The 18,481-nt window shown below is 40.0% G+C and overlaps 2 protein-coding genes across 4 annotated transcripts in view; one reads left to right on the forward strand and one right to left on the reverse strand.

The window, feature by feature from the left end:
• Positions 1–341, forward strand: part of LOC123507097 (histone acetyltransferase KAT2A-like) — a 20,541-nt gene extending 20,200 nt beyond the window's left edge. For all 3 annotated transcript variants that reach the window (XM_045259662.1, XM_045259661.1, XM_045259663.1), the window contains exon 16: positions 1–341. This exon is cut by the window's left edge and continues 343 nt beyond it. The gene's annotated coding sequence lies outside the window, so the exon portion shown is untranslated.
• Positions 342–843: 502 nt separating this feature from the next.
• On the reverse strand, positions 844–13,635 carry LOC123507099 (ATP-binding cassette sub-family F member 3-like). Its single transcript, XM_045259665.1, has 15 exons — positions 13,488–13,635; positions 10,235–10,340; positions 8,987–9,149; positions 8,622–8,747; positions 8,297–8,391; positions 7,906–8,010; positions 7,239–7,397; positions 6,778–6,978; positions 6,326–6,508; positions 6,038–6,211; positions 4,379–4,553; positions 3,952–4,040; positions 2,937–3,028; positions 2,428–2,648; positions 844–1,349 (listed from the first exon to the last, which is right to left on the reverse strand). Exons 1-15 carry the CDS (start codon positions 13,618–13,620, stop codon positions 1,197–1,199), a joined length of 2,175 nt encoding a protein of 724 aa, XP_045115600.1. The 5' UTR covers positions 13,621–13,635; the 3' UTR covers positions 844–1,196.
• Positions 13,636–18,481: the final 4,846 nt, after the last annotated feature.

The raw sequence follows: 18,481 nt of genomic DNA on the forward strand, positions 1-18,481 counted from the left end.
AACTATACATCTGTATATAGTAATTATAAACAACAGAGTTGTGGAATGAGGATGTGTATGTTAAAAAGGCATACTATATTTCCCAAGTGGTCCCTATGGCTTGTTTATTGTGGACAAGAACTGTGAGATGTGTATCTGTGCTGCTACTTTTACAATATTTATTGACCCCCTGCTGTAGGTAGTGTTTTATGTATAGACAAAGAGTAGCAACCTTAAATAAGTCGATACTTTTTATATCTGAATCTTATATTTAATGCACATGTTTTCTAAAGGTTGTTTTTGCAAATTAATAAAGATAAATTCAGATTTAGATAACTGGAAAATATACATTAAGTTTTCTACACATTGTTTTTATCATCCTTGCATGATGCAGCAATGATGGTTGAAGGTGATGTGTTGTGAAGGTGCATCAAAGGAGAACAATATGGCAACAAGGGCTAACCTGGTTTCAGCAGGTATGTGGATGGGTAGGTGAGAGTAGTTAGGTGGTGATGCACAATCTGTTCAAGGGGCCCCACAGGAAAGCTGTACACACTGTTCAACCTTAACTGTGAACTTTGAATCAAGTGTTGGTCAATAAGTTATCACTTGGGAAAGCTGTAAACAATGTTTTACCCTAACTGTACACTGACACAACTGTTGGTCAATAAGTCATCACTAGTAACATTCTCACCAGACAGCTGTAAAAAGTAAGTCATTCATTTCATAACTAAATTATTATTTTCCTTTGAGCAAATCATGAGGCTGCCCATTTAGGGGATGGTGCCAGCAGAGCCTGGCTGTGTTTCTGTTGCTGGCCTCATTAACAAACAAACATTTGTTTTTTGGGGTTTTGAAATATCATTTCTTTGTTTATCAATTTTAGTAGCACCACTGAATGGGTAAGTGTATAAACTATTATATAACAAGTCAAAACCAAATCTTTACCTGAAAATGTCAAGTTGGTAAATAAAAGCATATGTATGTAGATAAATAATGCTTATATTGTCAACTGATTTTGCAAATAAGACTTAGGCATTTTGCATGTTAGAACACTTCTGTATAAAAGCATTTTTCTTTTAATATAAATAAATAAATATTTAATCAACCATATCACAAAGTTCTACAGAAAACCTTGTTCGGTATAACATTGACAACAGAATTCAAAATTTTGTAGCTAAATGTGGTTAAAATAACTCACTAGAGAAGAGACAACCTTATAAGGTGGCCTGAATCTCCTTCTCGACAAGCACCCTGTACTCGTCAAAGCCGCCCTCCACGCACCGCACCTTCTTGTCCCCGCATACCCACAGCTCAGTGCACACCATGCGGATAAGCCTCTCGTCGTGGGACACTAACACCACTCCACCCTGAGAAGAAACATGAACTCACACTCAAATGCATAAATAAATACTTTATCTAACATTCATATATGGGGCTGTTGAGATATGACAGAGTTCTGTTTCGATGCCACGTCATAAACTAATTTTCAGTGCAGGTTGGGACCAGCCTAAGTAAATATCTACAGCATGTCACCAATGCCATTGCTATAAGAAGTACTGTAAAGTCATAATCTAGGACACTGGTTCTCAAACTTCAATGGAATGCCAGGGTGCTGTGAAGATCTTGCTAGGTTTCTGTGAAAAATTTATACACATTTGACAAAAATTTAACTTATCAATATGAACAGAAATGGATAAAAATTAATATGAAAGGAATTAAACAATTTGCATTTCTGAGGAGGAAAAGAGAGAGAGAGAGAGAGAGAGAGAGAGAGAGAGATTGATTCATAAGTGATAATCTAAACTTCACATTTCATCTCTTGCTAAAACAGCTTCTATGAAGTTAGGCAGTCTGAGGCATCTCTGCCAGTTTTCTCACCTCCCTCAACTGCTAACTCTGTACAAGGGCCTTATCTGTCCTTGTATGGAGTACTTTCACATGTTTGGGAGGGTTCCACTTACACAGTTCTATCAGATAAAGTGGAATGAAAAGCTTTTTGTCTCATCAACTCCCCTCCTCTGACTGATTGTCTTCAGCCTCTTCCTCACTGTCACAATGTTGCATCTTGCTGTCTTCTACCACTATTTTCATGCAAACTCCTCTTCTGATCTTGAGAACTGCATGCTTCCCCTCCTCCTGTGGCTTCACTGTACAAGGCTTTCTTCTTCCTTTCATCCCTACTCTGTCCAACTTCTAATGCAAGAGTTAACCAGTACTCTCAATCTTTCATATCTTTCACTAGTAAAGTCTGGAACTCCCTACCTGCTTCTGCTTTCTTTTAAGAGGGAGATTTCCAGACATCTGTCCCAGACTTTTGGCTAACTCTATCAGACCTTTTTTTTAAATGTTTTGTTCCTCTTAGCCGGCTTTCCCCTCTTACATAAAAAAAGTACATCAAAGGTAATTTCATTAAATATCATCGATATTCATGCCTTCCAAACTCACCTTGAATTTACTGATTGCCTCTCCCAGAGCCTCAATCGTCTCAATGTCCAGGTGGTTAGTCGGCTCATCAAGGATGAAGAAATTAGGATTGCCCATACACATGAGAGCAAAGGCCACACGGGACTTCTGACCACCTGACAGACTGGCCAGCTGCTGCAGGGCCAGGTCGCCACTGACGCCAAAAGACCCAAGCTGACGACGGTAGTCTTCAGTTGGCCGCCCTAATAATTACAAAGCTGTATTTCAGTAAGTGCTCTCCATTTATCAGTATCTAAATGAACAAGACTAATTAAGAAAGGCAAAGATAATTCTATCAAAATTTTCACATTAACCCCAAGATGGGAAACACGTCTCTAAAGCCATTTAGGAGTTTTTTTGCAGGGAAGATATTTACAAATAAATTGACACTTCCCAAGCAGTAGAAAACAGTAGAAAGGATGAGGAAGAGACAGATAACGACACCGAGCAAAGGAGAAACATGAACAGACAAGAGCGGACATGATAGCTACCTTGGTATTTATTTTGTAGCAGCTCTACAGGACACACCCTCATGTCCAGCTGGTCCACATGGTGCTGAGTGAAGTAGCCTATCCTCAGCGACCTGCCAAACAAACAGTCACACCAGTAATACACACAAAAAGATGAATAAACAAATAGATGAATCAACCAAAACAGAAAAGTATATAAATCAGTCAAAATAGAGGCTGAGAACAGCTCTCAAGGTGAAGAAATACAACAGAGTGTTTTAGTTTAATAAATAACCAATGAACTCCACTTACAATTAGTAATTAAATAGTAAATATATTCAACAATAAATAATCAATAAACAGATTAGATCGCCAGGTTGCTGGTAACAACCTGCATTAGAAAAGGCTCGCATTATAATTCCAATGAAGGTTTAAAGCAAAAAGCTGTGTTGGCATATCAGCCAGTGGGCAAAATTATCTGTGAGGCTGAAGGCACAGAGTTCAAGCTGGAATGTGAGAAAGGAACAGATCTCTCATGCAGCTCATCCCTAACACTAAACCCTCAGCTTCTAGTCTCCCAAGGGAGGAAAACGAGAGATGTAAGGAAGTATATCTTTAATTATAAGACAAATGTTTAACCTCTGATCATTGTCTGTAAGCCTTAAGCAAGGTGCCTTCCTCCCAATCCATACACTCATCACACCTGCTGTTGGGGGTACATTTCTTGGGGGTAAATCAACTGAGTTCACGTCTCTTGGCTGTGTTTCCTTTTGGCCAAGAGTCATTTAGGCCATGATCCCTTTAGAGCGAGAATCAGGTTAAGGCAAGGCACTCAGCTCTACTTACTAATGTTTTCTTGCTCTTAATCTCCAATGAATTTGGGTACATGGTGGGAAAGCAGGTTTTCGGTTGACTAAAACATGACCAAATGTCATCTCTTACCACGAAAGTAAGTACCACTGTATGTCTTACTATAACATGTCAGACACAGCAGATTAATACATACTGAGGCATGTCAACATCATGGACGGACACACACACACACACACACACACACCTGTTGGCCAGCCGGTGTCCTTTGGTTGTGTCCAGCTCCCCCAGCAGGATCTTCAGCAGTGTGGTCTTGCCCGTGCCATTTTCTCCAACCTGAACCAAACAAAAACCTACAGATTCAACACACCAAGAACAGAAAAATACAATCAACATCATTTGCTCTCAACTTTTGTACACTCATTTCCCTTGGGATGAGTGCAAGACAACAGTGGAACCATGCGTGCTTTGGGGTCCGAGGGGTCTCCAAGCGCACGGGTTCAAATCCTGTCCATGGTCCGAGTGCAGGTTGGGCTTCCTCACTCAGGGCAAGGGTTTCCTAGCAGGTGGGCTTTGAGATAGGAGGTATCCCACAAAGTATCCCCTTTAGCCCATAAATTCCCGTGAAAAGCTCACACGGTATTAAAAAAAAAAAAAAAAAAAATTATACTCACAATACATATTCTGGAGTCCATGGCAGCCGAGAGATTGACACTGGTAAAGATGGGATTTCCTGGAGTGTATTCAAACTGCACCTCATCTAACTGCAAGACGGAGCCACTCAACTTCTCCACCTCAGGAAACCTCAGCACCACCTTCACCTCCTTTTCAATGGGTTTCAGCTCAGGCCTGCCACACAAACACAAACATAACACCATCAATGTTGACTTTGCTTTCCACTTCCTCATTCTACAAGCACTACCTAACCTAACTATTATCAACCTTCAAGTTAAAGCTGCATTTCTCCTCATTCTTATTACAGAACATTTTAAAGTTATCCTTCATGAACAACACAAACAGCAGTCCTATTCACATACATCAATACAATGGCAATAAGTATTACACCTATGAACAATTCCCTAGGCATGTCTGAATAGAACTATGTGGAGGGATTTCTTGAATTATGCGAGGGATACGTTTCTGAAGGGATCACGTAATGTAAAAACTGCATAAAGTGAACGTGATTACTGAACTAAACTGTACAGCGGAGCTAGGCAGGAACTGGTTCCATCTCAATGACTCCGCACGAATACAGAAGGTAAATACACATGAGTCAGAAATCACAAACAATATACTTATAGTGCTTGCTTAGAATATATATGTTATCATTAACTTTATTTAGGAATTCTTGCAAATGCTGGTAACTACAGATGAACAAAGTAAAGTATGATACAATCATATATATCTTGCATCCATTATTCAAAGAAATTGCTTGAGTAATATAAAAACATTTTGTTTATGCTGGCCATTGGCCAATAGTAGGCAGTGATTTAGTGTTACCAAATCATGATAATTTCTTTGTACTCTGATTGGTAGATATCCTACGGCATCATACCGTAAAGGATATATACTGGTGGACACCCACTGACATGTCATAAGAGCTAAGCTTGCCAAACTGAGAGGGCCACCCATAACAGTCATTCTGAAGATTAAATAAATCTTCATAATTACTTATTTTCTTGTTATAATATAACTCTTCTTTCCTCGAACCATAATGGGATTTTTTTCCAGGCACCCAGGATTTTTCTAGAACAGTGAGCTAAAGGTGCACATATTGAGATTATATCTGAATTTGTGGTAGACTAGAAGAAAGATTTATCACATTCAAATCTAGTAAAACAATAGCATCGATGAGCTTGAAGCACAGTGCGAAGGGAGAGCATGAAGGTACACATGGGAAACACCTGGTGACACCTGGCAGCTGCATCACCAAACTAAACCAGCTGTGCAACTTGATTTTCTTGGCATTGTGTTATTCTAAATAATCTGTGTAATATGAAAAAATGACTAGGTTTTTTACCTTGTGTTATTTCAAAACTGCATGTTCAAAACATGTATAAATCAAGAAATCCCTGTACCTAGTAATGGTTGACAAATGTATCATTTCAATGTAAAAAAGAAAATACCTCTCATACCACTCCTGCAAAAAGTGCACAGTCAGACATTATCCTATATGCTACTATCAATACATTCAGGCTTCAATTTTCCTTTTTCTATGTATTAAGCAAAATGTCAAGCAAGATTACCACATAATTCCATACTTAAATTCCATAAGTGTTAATGCTGCAAGTACACTCACAAACACCAATCAGTTCTTGGTGTAGTCAACTCACAATTTCTCGAGCATTTTAATCTTGGACTGGACAAGGGAAGCACGTTTGGCATTGTAGCGAAACTTGTCTATAAACTCCTGGACATGGGCACGAAACTGCATCTGGGCGTCGTACTCTCTCTGCTGATTCTTCTGCCGCTCATTCTTGGTCTGAATAAAGTTTTCATAGTTTCCTCTGCGAGAGAAAAGTGAAACATGAAAATATGGAGAGGGGAACATGAAGAAAAATTAGTTGAAAGACAGCAATGGTATTCTTTACATACAAAGTAGAAGAATGCAGACACTTCACCTGTACATGTCGATGGTCTGGGAGTGGAGGTGCAGAACATCAGTGGGCACAATGTCCAGGAAGTGACGGTCATGAGACACCACAAGTAAGGTAGATGCCCAACCCATCAGGTAGTTTTCCAACCAGATGATGGCCTTCATGTCCAACATGTTAGTAGGCTCATCAAGCAGCAGGAGGTCTGGCCTGCCAACACACACCTCATTACTGTCATATCCTCATTTCACATATATAGAACTATTTTTCTCTCTTCTTTTAATAAATGAGGATTCTTGCAAATAATGACATTAAATAAATAAATAGAACAAAAAACAAACACACAACTTCATACACAGAATGAATACATTAATAAATCTAAAGAACATGAATATGGATGGAAGTATGGAAGGATGGATGACATCTATCACTTTAAGACTCTTTCACAGCCAGACACCAATCTCTCCCTTTCAACTTACTGTGAGAAGAGTGCTCTGGCCAATGCTATCCTCATTCTCCACCCTCCAGAGAACTCCCGGGTCTTCCTTGACTGCATCTCAGGATTGAAGCCAAGTCCATTGAGGATGACACTAGCCTTGGCAGGGGCCTTGTCTGCCTCAATGGCCTGAAGCTCTGCATACACCTCAGACAGCTGTGTGGCGAGGCTATCATCTTGCTCTCTGCGGTTCACAAAGATGAGAAGCATTTGTTTCATAGCCATAGTGCTTTGATGCATTGGTTTCCTTTGTATAGTGAGTCATTATTTCCTTATAAACTACTACCATAAGGAGAGTAGGACTAATGTATTACCTAACTACAATATAAAATATGAAAAATAAATGGATCAACGGAAAGAAAATGGAACACTGAAGATAGAAAAAGTGATCATTCAAGGGAAAAAACAAGGTAACACAAAAGATGAAGAGAAGTAAAGACTCACCCTTGAGATATTCTGCTCTGAATCTCTTTCTCTCGGTTCAGCAAGGTTCTGCGCTGAATGTCACACTCCAGCACACTCTCAAGGGCTGTGGTGTCATCTCCTGTCACCTCTTGCTCCACGTACAGGATGGAGATGTGACTCGGGATGCGGAGGCTCCGGCTAGGCAGAGAAAGGAGGAAATGGTGCATCTATAAGCCACACATTCACTTAATTTTTCCTTTATAAACACAGTGTGGGAAGGAAAGCAAATAGACTTGCTACAAAAATGTATAAAGAACCTATCACTAAATTCATAAGCCATCCAATCCCCAAGATTACAATCTTTACCCTGATCTCATACACCACAGCCTGGGCTACATTACAACTAAGTTTGGACAAGTTTCTCAAGGAGGTGAAGTGTTATGCTTTCTCTGGTAAACTCTGGAACTCCCTGCCTGCTTCTAAATTTCTGTCTTCCTACAACTTGACTTCTTTTAATGGGCAGGTTTCGAGACACTTGTCCCAGAATTTTGGCTAACTCTACTTATTTTTTAAGGGAACTGGCAATCAAGCGGGGCTTTTTAAAAATTTTTATTACCCTTGGCCAGCTTCCTCTCTTGCATAAAAAAAAAAAAAACTTCTAAGGTTTGTAAAACTATTACAATACTACTGGACAGTCACCACTTACCTTGCCATCATTCTCAGCAGCGTTGTTTTCCCAAGACCATTTCTCCCTACTAAGGCATATCTTCTACCAAAGGCTAGAGATATAGTTGCATTCTGAATGAGAACCCTGAAAAGTCATAAGACATGACAGTGTCTTACCACAAAACACACACAGAGTGAAATATGTCATAACTTCACATTATGAGACAATCTAGTATTCAGAGGTAATGATAATCCATTTCCTGAAATATTTCAGGATCTACTTCCATGAGATGCCTCTGGTGCAACTCTCCATTTGTTTGTTCCAATCAATCACAACACACTGGAGTACATACACAGAATGGTAGTTTGGAACAATTAGCAATATGAAACAAATGTGCATGACACTGTAATGAGTACAAATAGTGGGTCACCTGTCACCATAGGCCACATCAAAGCTTTCTATCCTGATGTCCTTTGTGTTGCAGATTCCTTTTGCATCCAAGGCTCTGTCCTTCTTACTGACAATCTGCAACACCACAAAACAAGTTATCCTGGTTTAGCAAAATAGAAAAATACACATGAAAATTAAGAAACCTCTTAATTTCTAGATAATAAGGGAATAAGTTACAAACTTTACAAATTATATAAAAAATACTTGAATACACATACATCAACAAAGTAAAAGAATAGGACCAGATCAAAGGTTAAGCTTGTCATTTTCAGAGCAGTGATGGCTCCCAAGCTGTGCACACTTACCTGGGAGGCCGTGGCCATCTCCAGGATGATGGGTGGCTGCAACTCCTTCTTGTCTGTGTTGATACGCTTCTCCTTCTTTTCTTTGAGCTTTGCCTCTGCTTTATCCAGTTTTCTCTGGTCAACTTTCTGTGATAAAAAATAAAATGTCACTTTTTTATCATATCTATAACTGTCATCAGTATCTCACAGGTCACTACAAGTCTAATCTTCATTCCTATCAGTCTCAACACCACTGCTGACCACATTACCCATCTCTACCTCCTCCTCCTCCTCCTCCTCCTCCTCTAGTCCTCTCAATAATCAATTTCCTCCTGCTCTTGCTCCTTCAGCTGCTCTTTATCACCACCACTCTCACCATTCCTTACCAGTGCGTCATCTCTCTCCCTTGTCCAGACAGACTTGATTTCGTGCTCGTCCAGCTCCATGTTAGCTGCCATCTGTGCCAGCTGCACCGGTGCCTCCAGGGTCTTGTGCTCCAGAGCACCATTAGCCGTCGTCAACTGGTCCATCACCTCCCCACACAGCCTCCTGCTCCCACACATCCAGGAACAGATGTGGAGGAAAACAGTGCAATTGGGGAAGTGGTAAAGATGATGGTGAAGGTGTGCATGGTTGGTAAAGGGGAATGTTGGAGTTATAGAGAGGAATGGTGTGGGGAAAATAAATCAATATGTTACTCCTGTAGTACTGTATGTGTTCTGTGACAATGAATAAGGACATAATTAATGAAAGCAGTGGACACAATAAGAAACAAGCCAACAAAACACTGAATGGTAGAAAAAAAGAAGAGGAACACCTTGGTCATTGCAATTATAAAGAAAGATTGATAATAAGCAGAAATAGAACCATTTGTCATACAAACTCATTTCTTCCTATAACAAAATGATGAGTCAAAACACAAGCAATACCACTGAGCTGTTGTACAACACCAATCCAGGCAAACTTTCACGTAATGGCACATCAGGAACAATCTGTGGCATAAGTAGTGTTTTTGCCGTCCGAGGCAGCACGCGGCCTTCACGCTTGTCGTCCCTAAAGCCACTAAACACTGCCATGACGGCCTAATCAAGCACAGGAGCCCATTACACCAAAGTTAAACCCATCCCAATAAACCTGTGTCCCTGTTCTTAACTAATAAAGATGTTTGAAGATATTTTGGCCATGTACGTCGCCCCCAAGCAACAAAGATACATCACCCTGGTCTGTGGCGCCACACAATCCCTCCTAAGACGATAAATCAATTAAGAGAGCGCCCCCAAAAAGTGCCACCTTGGATGGATCACTCCCCCGTCCCCTACCTTAGCTATGCCACTGAAAACATCACGAGGGACTTGTTGCCTTTTGTCCGCCATGCTCATGCCCCTGCCACTCCAAAAAAATAAATAAAAGAAATAATAAATAACAGCTTACAAATGTTGTTCAACATCATGATAATGATAAAAATACATTGGTAACATTATCTCATACCTTAGGAAATAAACACAAATAAACACACTTAGACACACACACAGGTAGCAAATGAAATACAGGAGAGAAACACCAACACAAACACAAACACACACACACACACACACACACACATTACTGCATAACATTTATAGTGGTGAGCTCACCTGATCTCTCCATCCTTCTCAAGGCCCACGGCATCCACCAGCAGCCCACCAATGGCATCGTACACATCCTCACTGTTCTCAAAGTCTTCAGTGCTTGCAAGGACACCTGGAAATGTTAGTGCTGGCTGTTAACATCCCAAGTGCATGAAATTTGTAAAACATGGTCTTGACAAGAGAATAGGAAGCAACGAAGGCAGTCAGTGCTTTGCTTTTCATCTTATCATGTGTACACAAGAAAGTGTAAACAAGAAAGTGTGCACAAACCCTGACTGCAGATACCCCCTCCCCCTCATAAAGGGGGCAATGAGAAGGCATCCTGCAGAGGAAACACCCCAAAAGAAGAACAGACGCCAGCATAATAGTAACCATGTAGAGAAGAATTACTCAGAGTAAAAACTCCACTTTTTAGGAAACAAAGTGGAGATGCTGATATCCCAACAAGAAAAATTACAAAAACTGACCACTAAACTTACTGCCCAAATGGAAAGACCAGAACTTTGGAAAAAAAAAAGGTGCCACTGCCCCCACTGATAAATCTCCTCACAGTGACATCAGGGGCTCATATCAGGAACAACCAAAATAAGGTTCCACTACTGTAAGAAATAGTCACCACAGACAAAGTACTCATGATTGCCTGAACAGAAGCACTTACACAAAGATGTCCAAGATGCAGAATCCACAACTATGACATTTTCAGCACAGACAGGAGGGACAGAAGTCATGGAGGAGTAGCCATGTCTATTGACAGTAACGTAGCAATCAATACAGAACTGTTACTTAGCTTCTCCAAAGAAACATGAAATTCTATCTCTTTTCATCAAGGCAGTAAATCTTGACTGGCCTTGCTGAGACTAAATACTTGACCCAGTTCATCAACAAACCACCAATATTCTAGATCTGATGTGCAGTAACAACCATGGAATAATATATTAGGTAATATGAACTCTTCCAGACCACCATGACAGACCACAAGATAATCAATGCACTAATGCACACCACACCACAAAGGACATGCACAGCTCAAACAGAAATGGCTAAGTTAAACTTCTACCACAAAGACATCAATTGACCCGGTCTGAGGAATGAATTAAGCATTGAATAGGAGACAGCTTTAGGAAATACAAGATCAAACAAAATTACTTTACAGCAATACGTGCAAAGGTATGCAGGGAACATGTGCTATCAAAAGCATCTCAAAAAACAAACGACTCATACTGAGAGACCGCCACATTCTAATGAGCAACAGAGGCCTCTACAAGAACAAACTGACAAGAAGTCCTCAACCAAACACAAAGGCCAAGATACAAGAAGCCATCCTGGAAATTGAATATAAGTTACTGAAATCACATGAAGAACAAAGGAAGAAAGAGGAAGTACTGGCAGTGAACAACATAAAGGATAATTCCAAATTTTTCTTTGCCTACACCAACAAGAAATGCAAAAATATATCTGCAGTAGGTCCACTTGAAAATGTGGAAGGAGACCTTAAGAGTGATCCAGTGGAGATGGTGAATATCCTCAAAGTCCAGTACAAGTGTCTTCAGTGTGCCCAACCCTAACAAAGCTGTGCATGACCCAGCAATCTTTTTCTACATGCAGGCAAACATCACCAAAACACCAATATTGACTGACATCAACCCAGAAACTGAAGACTTTCTTGAAGATATTGAAACCATCAATGCAGATTCTGCACCTGATCTGGATGGCTTTATTGTAAGGTTTTTGAAACAGTGCAAATGTGAGCTAAAGGTACCATTGGAACAAACAGCCACAAATGCCTTGGAATGGACAATATTCCCCCAATCCTAAAAGAAGGGATAGTGACACCCACATACAAAGGAAGCAACAGGGCTGGCTAAAAATTACCAGCTGGTAGTCCTAACCTCTCACATCATCAAATTTCTTTAATGAGTGATCACAAAGCATCTAACTGACCACTTGGGAAAGACAAATACCTTCAATGACAGACAACAAGGCCAGTACTGCCTGCCAAAGTTATTGGCACACCAAGACTAGACACCATCAGCGAGGGTGCAAATGTCAATGTGATCTACAGTAAAACCTCGCTTGACGAACGTCTCTAGGGACGAACAATTCGCGAGACGACCCAAAAATTTGTCAATATATTGACCCAGGGGACAAACGATATTTCGGGGGACGAACGCGGTTAAGCGGCTCACCAGCAGGCGAGCCGTTTGTGTGATAGCCAACCCGGCTATCACACAACAACAAAACAAAACATAAGCACAAAAGAAAATAGAAACAGGAACATACGAAAAATATTACATAACATATTCCCCGTGCCACCACGTGAGCGTGACCTGACTCGAACCAGGTGAGGGACCCGAGGGGACATGCTGACCACCACCACCACATTGTGACAACAATGGAAAAAAAACTCAGCCACATCCCACAGAATTTTTATACATGGTTGTTATAATGCTCAACATGGACACTCACTGTACTATGTGGTCTCCTTCACTATACCAGCATACATTAAATATCACTTTTAAATAGCACATGGATGGGAAATAAGAGAGACACATGTAAGAAGATTGATTTGGCAGTATGGCTGGAGGCAAACGACGAGCCCTGCCCCATTCTGAATGGACTTCATAGATGGAACAGACTATGGTGATCTGTGTGTGGATGATCCTACAAAAACTGGTTCCTGATGACTGGGCTACATTAAGACACACGCCACCACCACAGTTGTGCACCACTCAGTGACAAGGAATGGAGCACGTCTGTTCCGTGTTGTGCCAAGGGCCGTCAGGGAGCTTCCTTCAAACACCTGGACACATGGTTGGCACCAGTACCTGACGAGGCCCCAACACCAGGCCACCCAGCACTGGCGATTCCTTGACACACCTACACACTACCAAGGAACGAAGCTGCCTGGTCACACCGGAGGCCCGCCTTAGCTCCAGCAGGGAGGTGAAATTTAACAAAGTAAACAAAAGTGTGTGTGTGTGTGTGCCATATTTTGTAAGCAAACAGTAACGCCTTCCAATAAATCGTGAATGAGATATAGAAGGGTAGGAGCCTGACACACAACTCCAGGACTCGGTTGAATGAAGAGAGGAAGGCAAGGTGAAGGGCTAAAAAAGTATTGGTGTGGGTGTCATGAAGTAAATGCAGACACCACATTACTCCCACCTGACGCCACGCCCATGCCTACCACAACCTCAGGATTTCCACATTGCTTCCAAAAGATTCATATGCGTCTTCTTGTGGAACGGCGATGACTTACCTTCGACATACTGAAAGATTTCCTCGTCTATATCCGGGAACCTGTCCCTCACCATCTGACACGGGACGGCCATCTTCACGCTCCCGCCCGGCCAGTCCTCACCCCGGGACTGCTGTTCATGTGGCTGCTTCATATCCTACTACTTCATCTAATTTTCCCTCATTACAATGCCTTCTTATACCATGTGCTTAATCATCTCATATAATTGCTGTATTTTGTTCAAATTTACACTTTCTAAGAGAGAGGAAAAAAAAAATTGTTCAAAACTTTATAGCTTATCTACCACCACAGCTATATCCCATAACTTATAAACTATGGTTGAGATTCATTGACAGTTTGATGGAACAGCAGTCCAACTTTTTCAGAAGATATTATATCAAACAGCCAATACTTTTTTTTTTTTTTTTTTTTTACATGAAGTATGGTGGTGGATGATTTTCGCTCTTCTCTCGCTGGTAGGTGTGCTCACGGCCGTGGATGTACTCTTCCCATGTTGGAGGGAGGGGGGGATTTCCACGCACACAGTCACTCAGTCACCAAGGATCACACTCACAGGTGACAGTTTTATTAGATAGGGTGGAATCAAAAGCTTTACATCTTATCAACTCCTTTCCTCTGACTGTCTGTCCATCTTCACTCGTCAGTCTCTCTCACCGCCGGAATGTTGCATCTCTTGTTATCTTCTATCGCAATGCAATCTAATGCAAGAGTTAACCAGTACTCTCAATCATTCATACCTTTCTCTGGCAATCTGTCTATTTCCATCTTCCTAGGAAGATTTGATTTCTCTGAAGAGGGAGGTTTGTCCCTTCTTTTTATTGACCTGTAAGGGGACTGGTAATTAAGTGGACCTTTTTTTTTTTTTTTTTTTTTTTTTGTCCTTGGCTAGTTTCCCTTCTTACAAAAGAAAAAAAAAAAAAGTACAGGCAGAGGCATGGACTGTGGGTATATTATATATATATATATATATATATATATATATATATATATATATATATATATATATATATATATATATATATATATATATATATATATATATATATATATATATATATATATATATATATATATATATATATATATATATATATATATATATATATATATATATATATATATATATATATATATATATATATATATATATATATATATATATATATATATATATATATATATATATATATATATATATATATATATATATATATATATATATATATATATATATATATATATATATATATATATATATATATATATATATATATATATATATATATATATATATATATATATATATATATATATATATATATATATATATATATATATATATATATATATATATATATATATATATATATATATATATATATATATATATATATATATATATATATATATATATATATATATATATATATATATATATATATATATATATATATATATATATTTGTGTACGAAACGACGCTAACCCCTATAATATCCTTCTGGTGGAAGTCCTGCTGCAGCGAGAGCTGGGGTGAGAATGAGATGGACAGGTGGCAATGGGCTCATCCTACCTGTTTCATTCTTAACCCTCACACCACATCAAGATGTTTCTCTTTCATTCTCGCTCCAGCCCTCAGGATCTGCTCTCGAGAATATTTCTTTTATTCTCGCTTCAGCAAGACCTCCAGAAGAACGAAAGGGAATGTTCCACTTTTGATAAACAATTCTTACCCCTCCTTCAACCTGGTATCGTTGAAAAATTCTATATAAATTTTGCTTTTCCAATTCTTTTATTGTTCTCTTTCATTTTCTTTTTGACCCCTCCTCACCTTGCTTCTTGCAAGAGATCAGTACTTCAGACTGCTTCATTTCTATTTTTTTTTTATTTATACCACGTGGGCTTTTCACGGGAATTTATGGGCTAAAGGGGATACTTTTTTTTAGGGTACCTCCTATCTCGAAGCCCACCCGCTAGGAAACCGTTGCCCCGAGGGAGGAAGCCCAACCTACACTCAGACTGGATTTACAGCTCAATTTTTCAATACTGCTACTCTTGCACTGGCACATTGCAGTCTTTCATAGACCATGTAACTTTATTTCAGGGTGGCCTTTTACCACTTGTACAATTAGCAGGTCCTTCCCCAACAAAATATTCCCTGGATGATAGCGTCAGCATTACACTACTGGACCCTCTGGCCTGCATGAGTGTTATGAGTACAAGTCTGACCATTCATGATTAGGTGATCTCACATCCCTTCCACACCACCTCCCTTTGTTCCCTTCATCTATCAAGACTGTACAAGGAACTTGAAACAAATAATTTAAGCCAAATTCATTTAATTTGATATGCCTTGATGGACAGCAGGCAGCTCACGGGGCTCTTGGTCACTCATCACACGTCGCCCTCGTTACTCCTAGTCCAGCTGGAAAGAGAAGATAAATCATTATACACATGAAAAATACCATTTAATGCACAAAAAGGTAGCTGTACATCGAAGTTACATCACCACAAGGAGGGTAAAGGCCAGTATACACTAAGAGCAAGAGTGTGTGTGTATGGTGTTGCTTCAATGTGCAGCAAACAGCAGTCTTCAACAACATGCAGCATCACCACCAAACCCATGGGGAGGTCCGACTGAACTGAATAACTCGTGTGAGACAGCTCAGTGCTGTACCAGACAAGAGAGTGAGTGGACACTCTCTCACATGCTGGCAGTTAAGCCAACTAAACTTGAATGGACCAAGAATGCCACCTTGCAGTTCACAAAATGTCTGAAGTAACATCCTTGCATATGGAGAGTACAAAAAGCAGGGAATACAAAAAAATAATAAAATAAAAAAAATGTTTGGAAATATAGTAATTCAAATGAAATTGTTGTTCAATGTGGCAAACATGCTCTCCACATCAAAGCTGAGTGGTGACTGACGCTGTGTGACACTTGCTGACAGTGGTATTATACACTTAAGGCGGTGTCACACTAGCACTTTTAGTGTAGTTTTTCAGAAAATCGACAACATTTTGGCTGCGGCCTGTCACACACAAATGGTGTTTCGTCGTCACTTTCCGCCAACACAGACTGACAAATTACTGTAAACAAACATGGAGGCCACGCTGCGGCAAAGATACGCTGCTTTGAACATAATACTGTGTATTACGAAACTTAGACGAGCTAAACAAGGCAAAAAGCGTGCATGGATGCGTTCATGGTTAGTGGCAGAACCAATGCACGTAGAAGCAGGTTGAGGAGACGCGGCAAGTCTTGTGGTCTTGGTCTTGGTATGTAAACAAAGGCGGAAAATTTGTAGACAGAAACGATCCCTATCGTCTGACAAATTCATGCGATAAGTTCATGCGGAACGGTGAAAAATAGACCAAAATCACATTAATTGACGGAAAAAGTGCTAGTGTGACACCGCCTTGAGAGAGAGAGAGAGAGAGAGAGAGAGAGAGAGAGAGAGAGAGAGAGTGTGTGTTTCATGTGACGAGACACTATGAATCTGAAACAGAAATTACAAATGTCTACAAACAAGACATATGGCACCTGATTGAACTTGTCAACATGAAAGTATCAAGAGACAAGATATTTATTACTAATCCTAATTGTATACAAACTATACCACCAGATTACTGTGCTGGTGAATTTTACACACACACACACTGGAAAGGATTAAGTGATAAGATTGTAACAGCAGAAAGTGTGCAGAAATTTAAGGAAAACTTAGACAAATGTAGATATGGAGACAAGTCACTATGAGTCCCACTTGAACACTGTAATATACAACTAGGAAAATACTCACCTTCTTGAAGCCTATATCAGCTGCATATTCTCTGAAGCACTGTCGGCAGATCATGAGGCCGTACTTCCTAATGAGGCCATGACGGTTGGAGCAAGCCCGGCTGATGAGAGAAGAGAGTATTAACACAATAAATACAGACAAAATGCTTGGTTTATATAAATATGTCACACCACACGCTTTGGAGGGCAGCACGACTTTAAAGTATTAAACTAATGGGAGCCAGTCAACATTACACCATAGACGTGACAATAGACTATTCATCTCAACACAGAATCTTACGTTGCAACCATGTCCATATTACTGTGGTATTAAGGTAACTGGATACTTTATGGAGCTAGGGTATATATAAGCTAGCACGAATCTGCAGGTATGCCGGTCTCAATGAATAATTGCACCAGAAAGTTGTTATGAAGACTGAGTTATGTACCTATGCAGAATACAATAGCTTTATCAAGATCTATTATTGGTAGTGAAATCTTGACAAACAGAAAGGCATCAATGTTACATGGAATTAGTAATAGAAATAACACGCAAAAAAAAAAAAAAAAAAAAAAAAAATAAATAAATAAATAAAAACGGACAGGAGTTAAATGCAAATTGTGAGGACTGAATGAACAGCGAAGTAATCATCAATGTACGGAAGAGAGATTAGTTTTCAGCACTATACAATGTCATAGCATCTCAAACCACTACAATTTGCCTGACACGAACCCTCCTCAGCTAATACCACCCCACACAACCTAACCACCTTGCCTCAGAACTAAACACCTGCCCCGCCATCCCCCCCCACCCTCATGACACAAACCCTGACGAGCCACTACCAAGCAGCACACCACCACCACCAAGAGGGAGAAGAGGACGAGTTGACCCAGCTCGGCGCCACACGTGGAGGAGAGACCGCTTCCTGCACCCTCTCCTCTCTGCTTTCTCCACTTCCCACATGTAATATCGCTGAGGCAAAGGCTTCGTGCTTTAGTGAACAGCGATGAGCACTTCTTACCATCTACGGGAGCCTGGGCCGTACTTCTTGGGGTGAGAGTTCCAGATTGTGTCGAATCCCATGTTGACGCTGTGAGGGCCGCGGGAGGAAGGGAGACCTAATGGTTCTCCTCAAAGGTCTCTTATCATCACAAAATCTGTTACTCACACCTTCTTCACATTTATCAATATATAAAATTATATTCCATGTTTTTTTT

The sequence above is a fragment of the Portunus trituberculatus genome, chromosome 21 (assembly GCF_017591435.1).
Source record: "Portunus trituberculatus isolate SZX2019 chromosome 21, ASM1759143v1, whole genome shotgun sequence".
NCBI lineage: Eukaryota > Metazoa > Arthropoda > Malacostraca > Decapoda > Portunidae > Portunus > Portunus trituberculatus.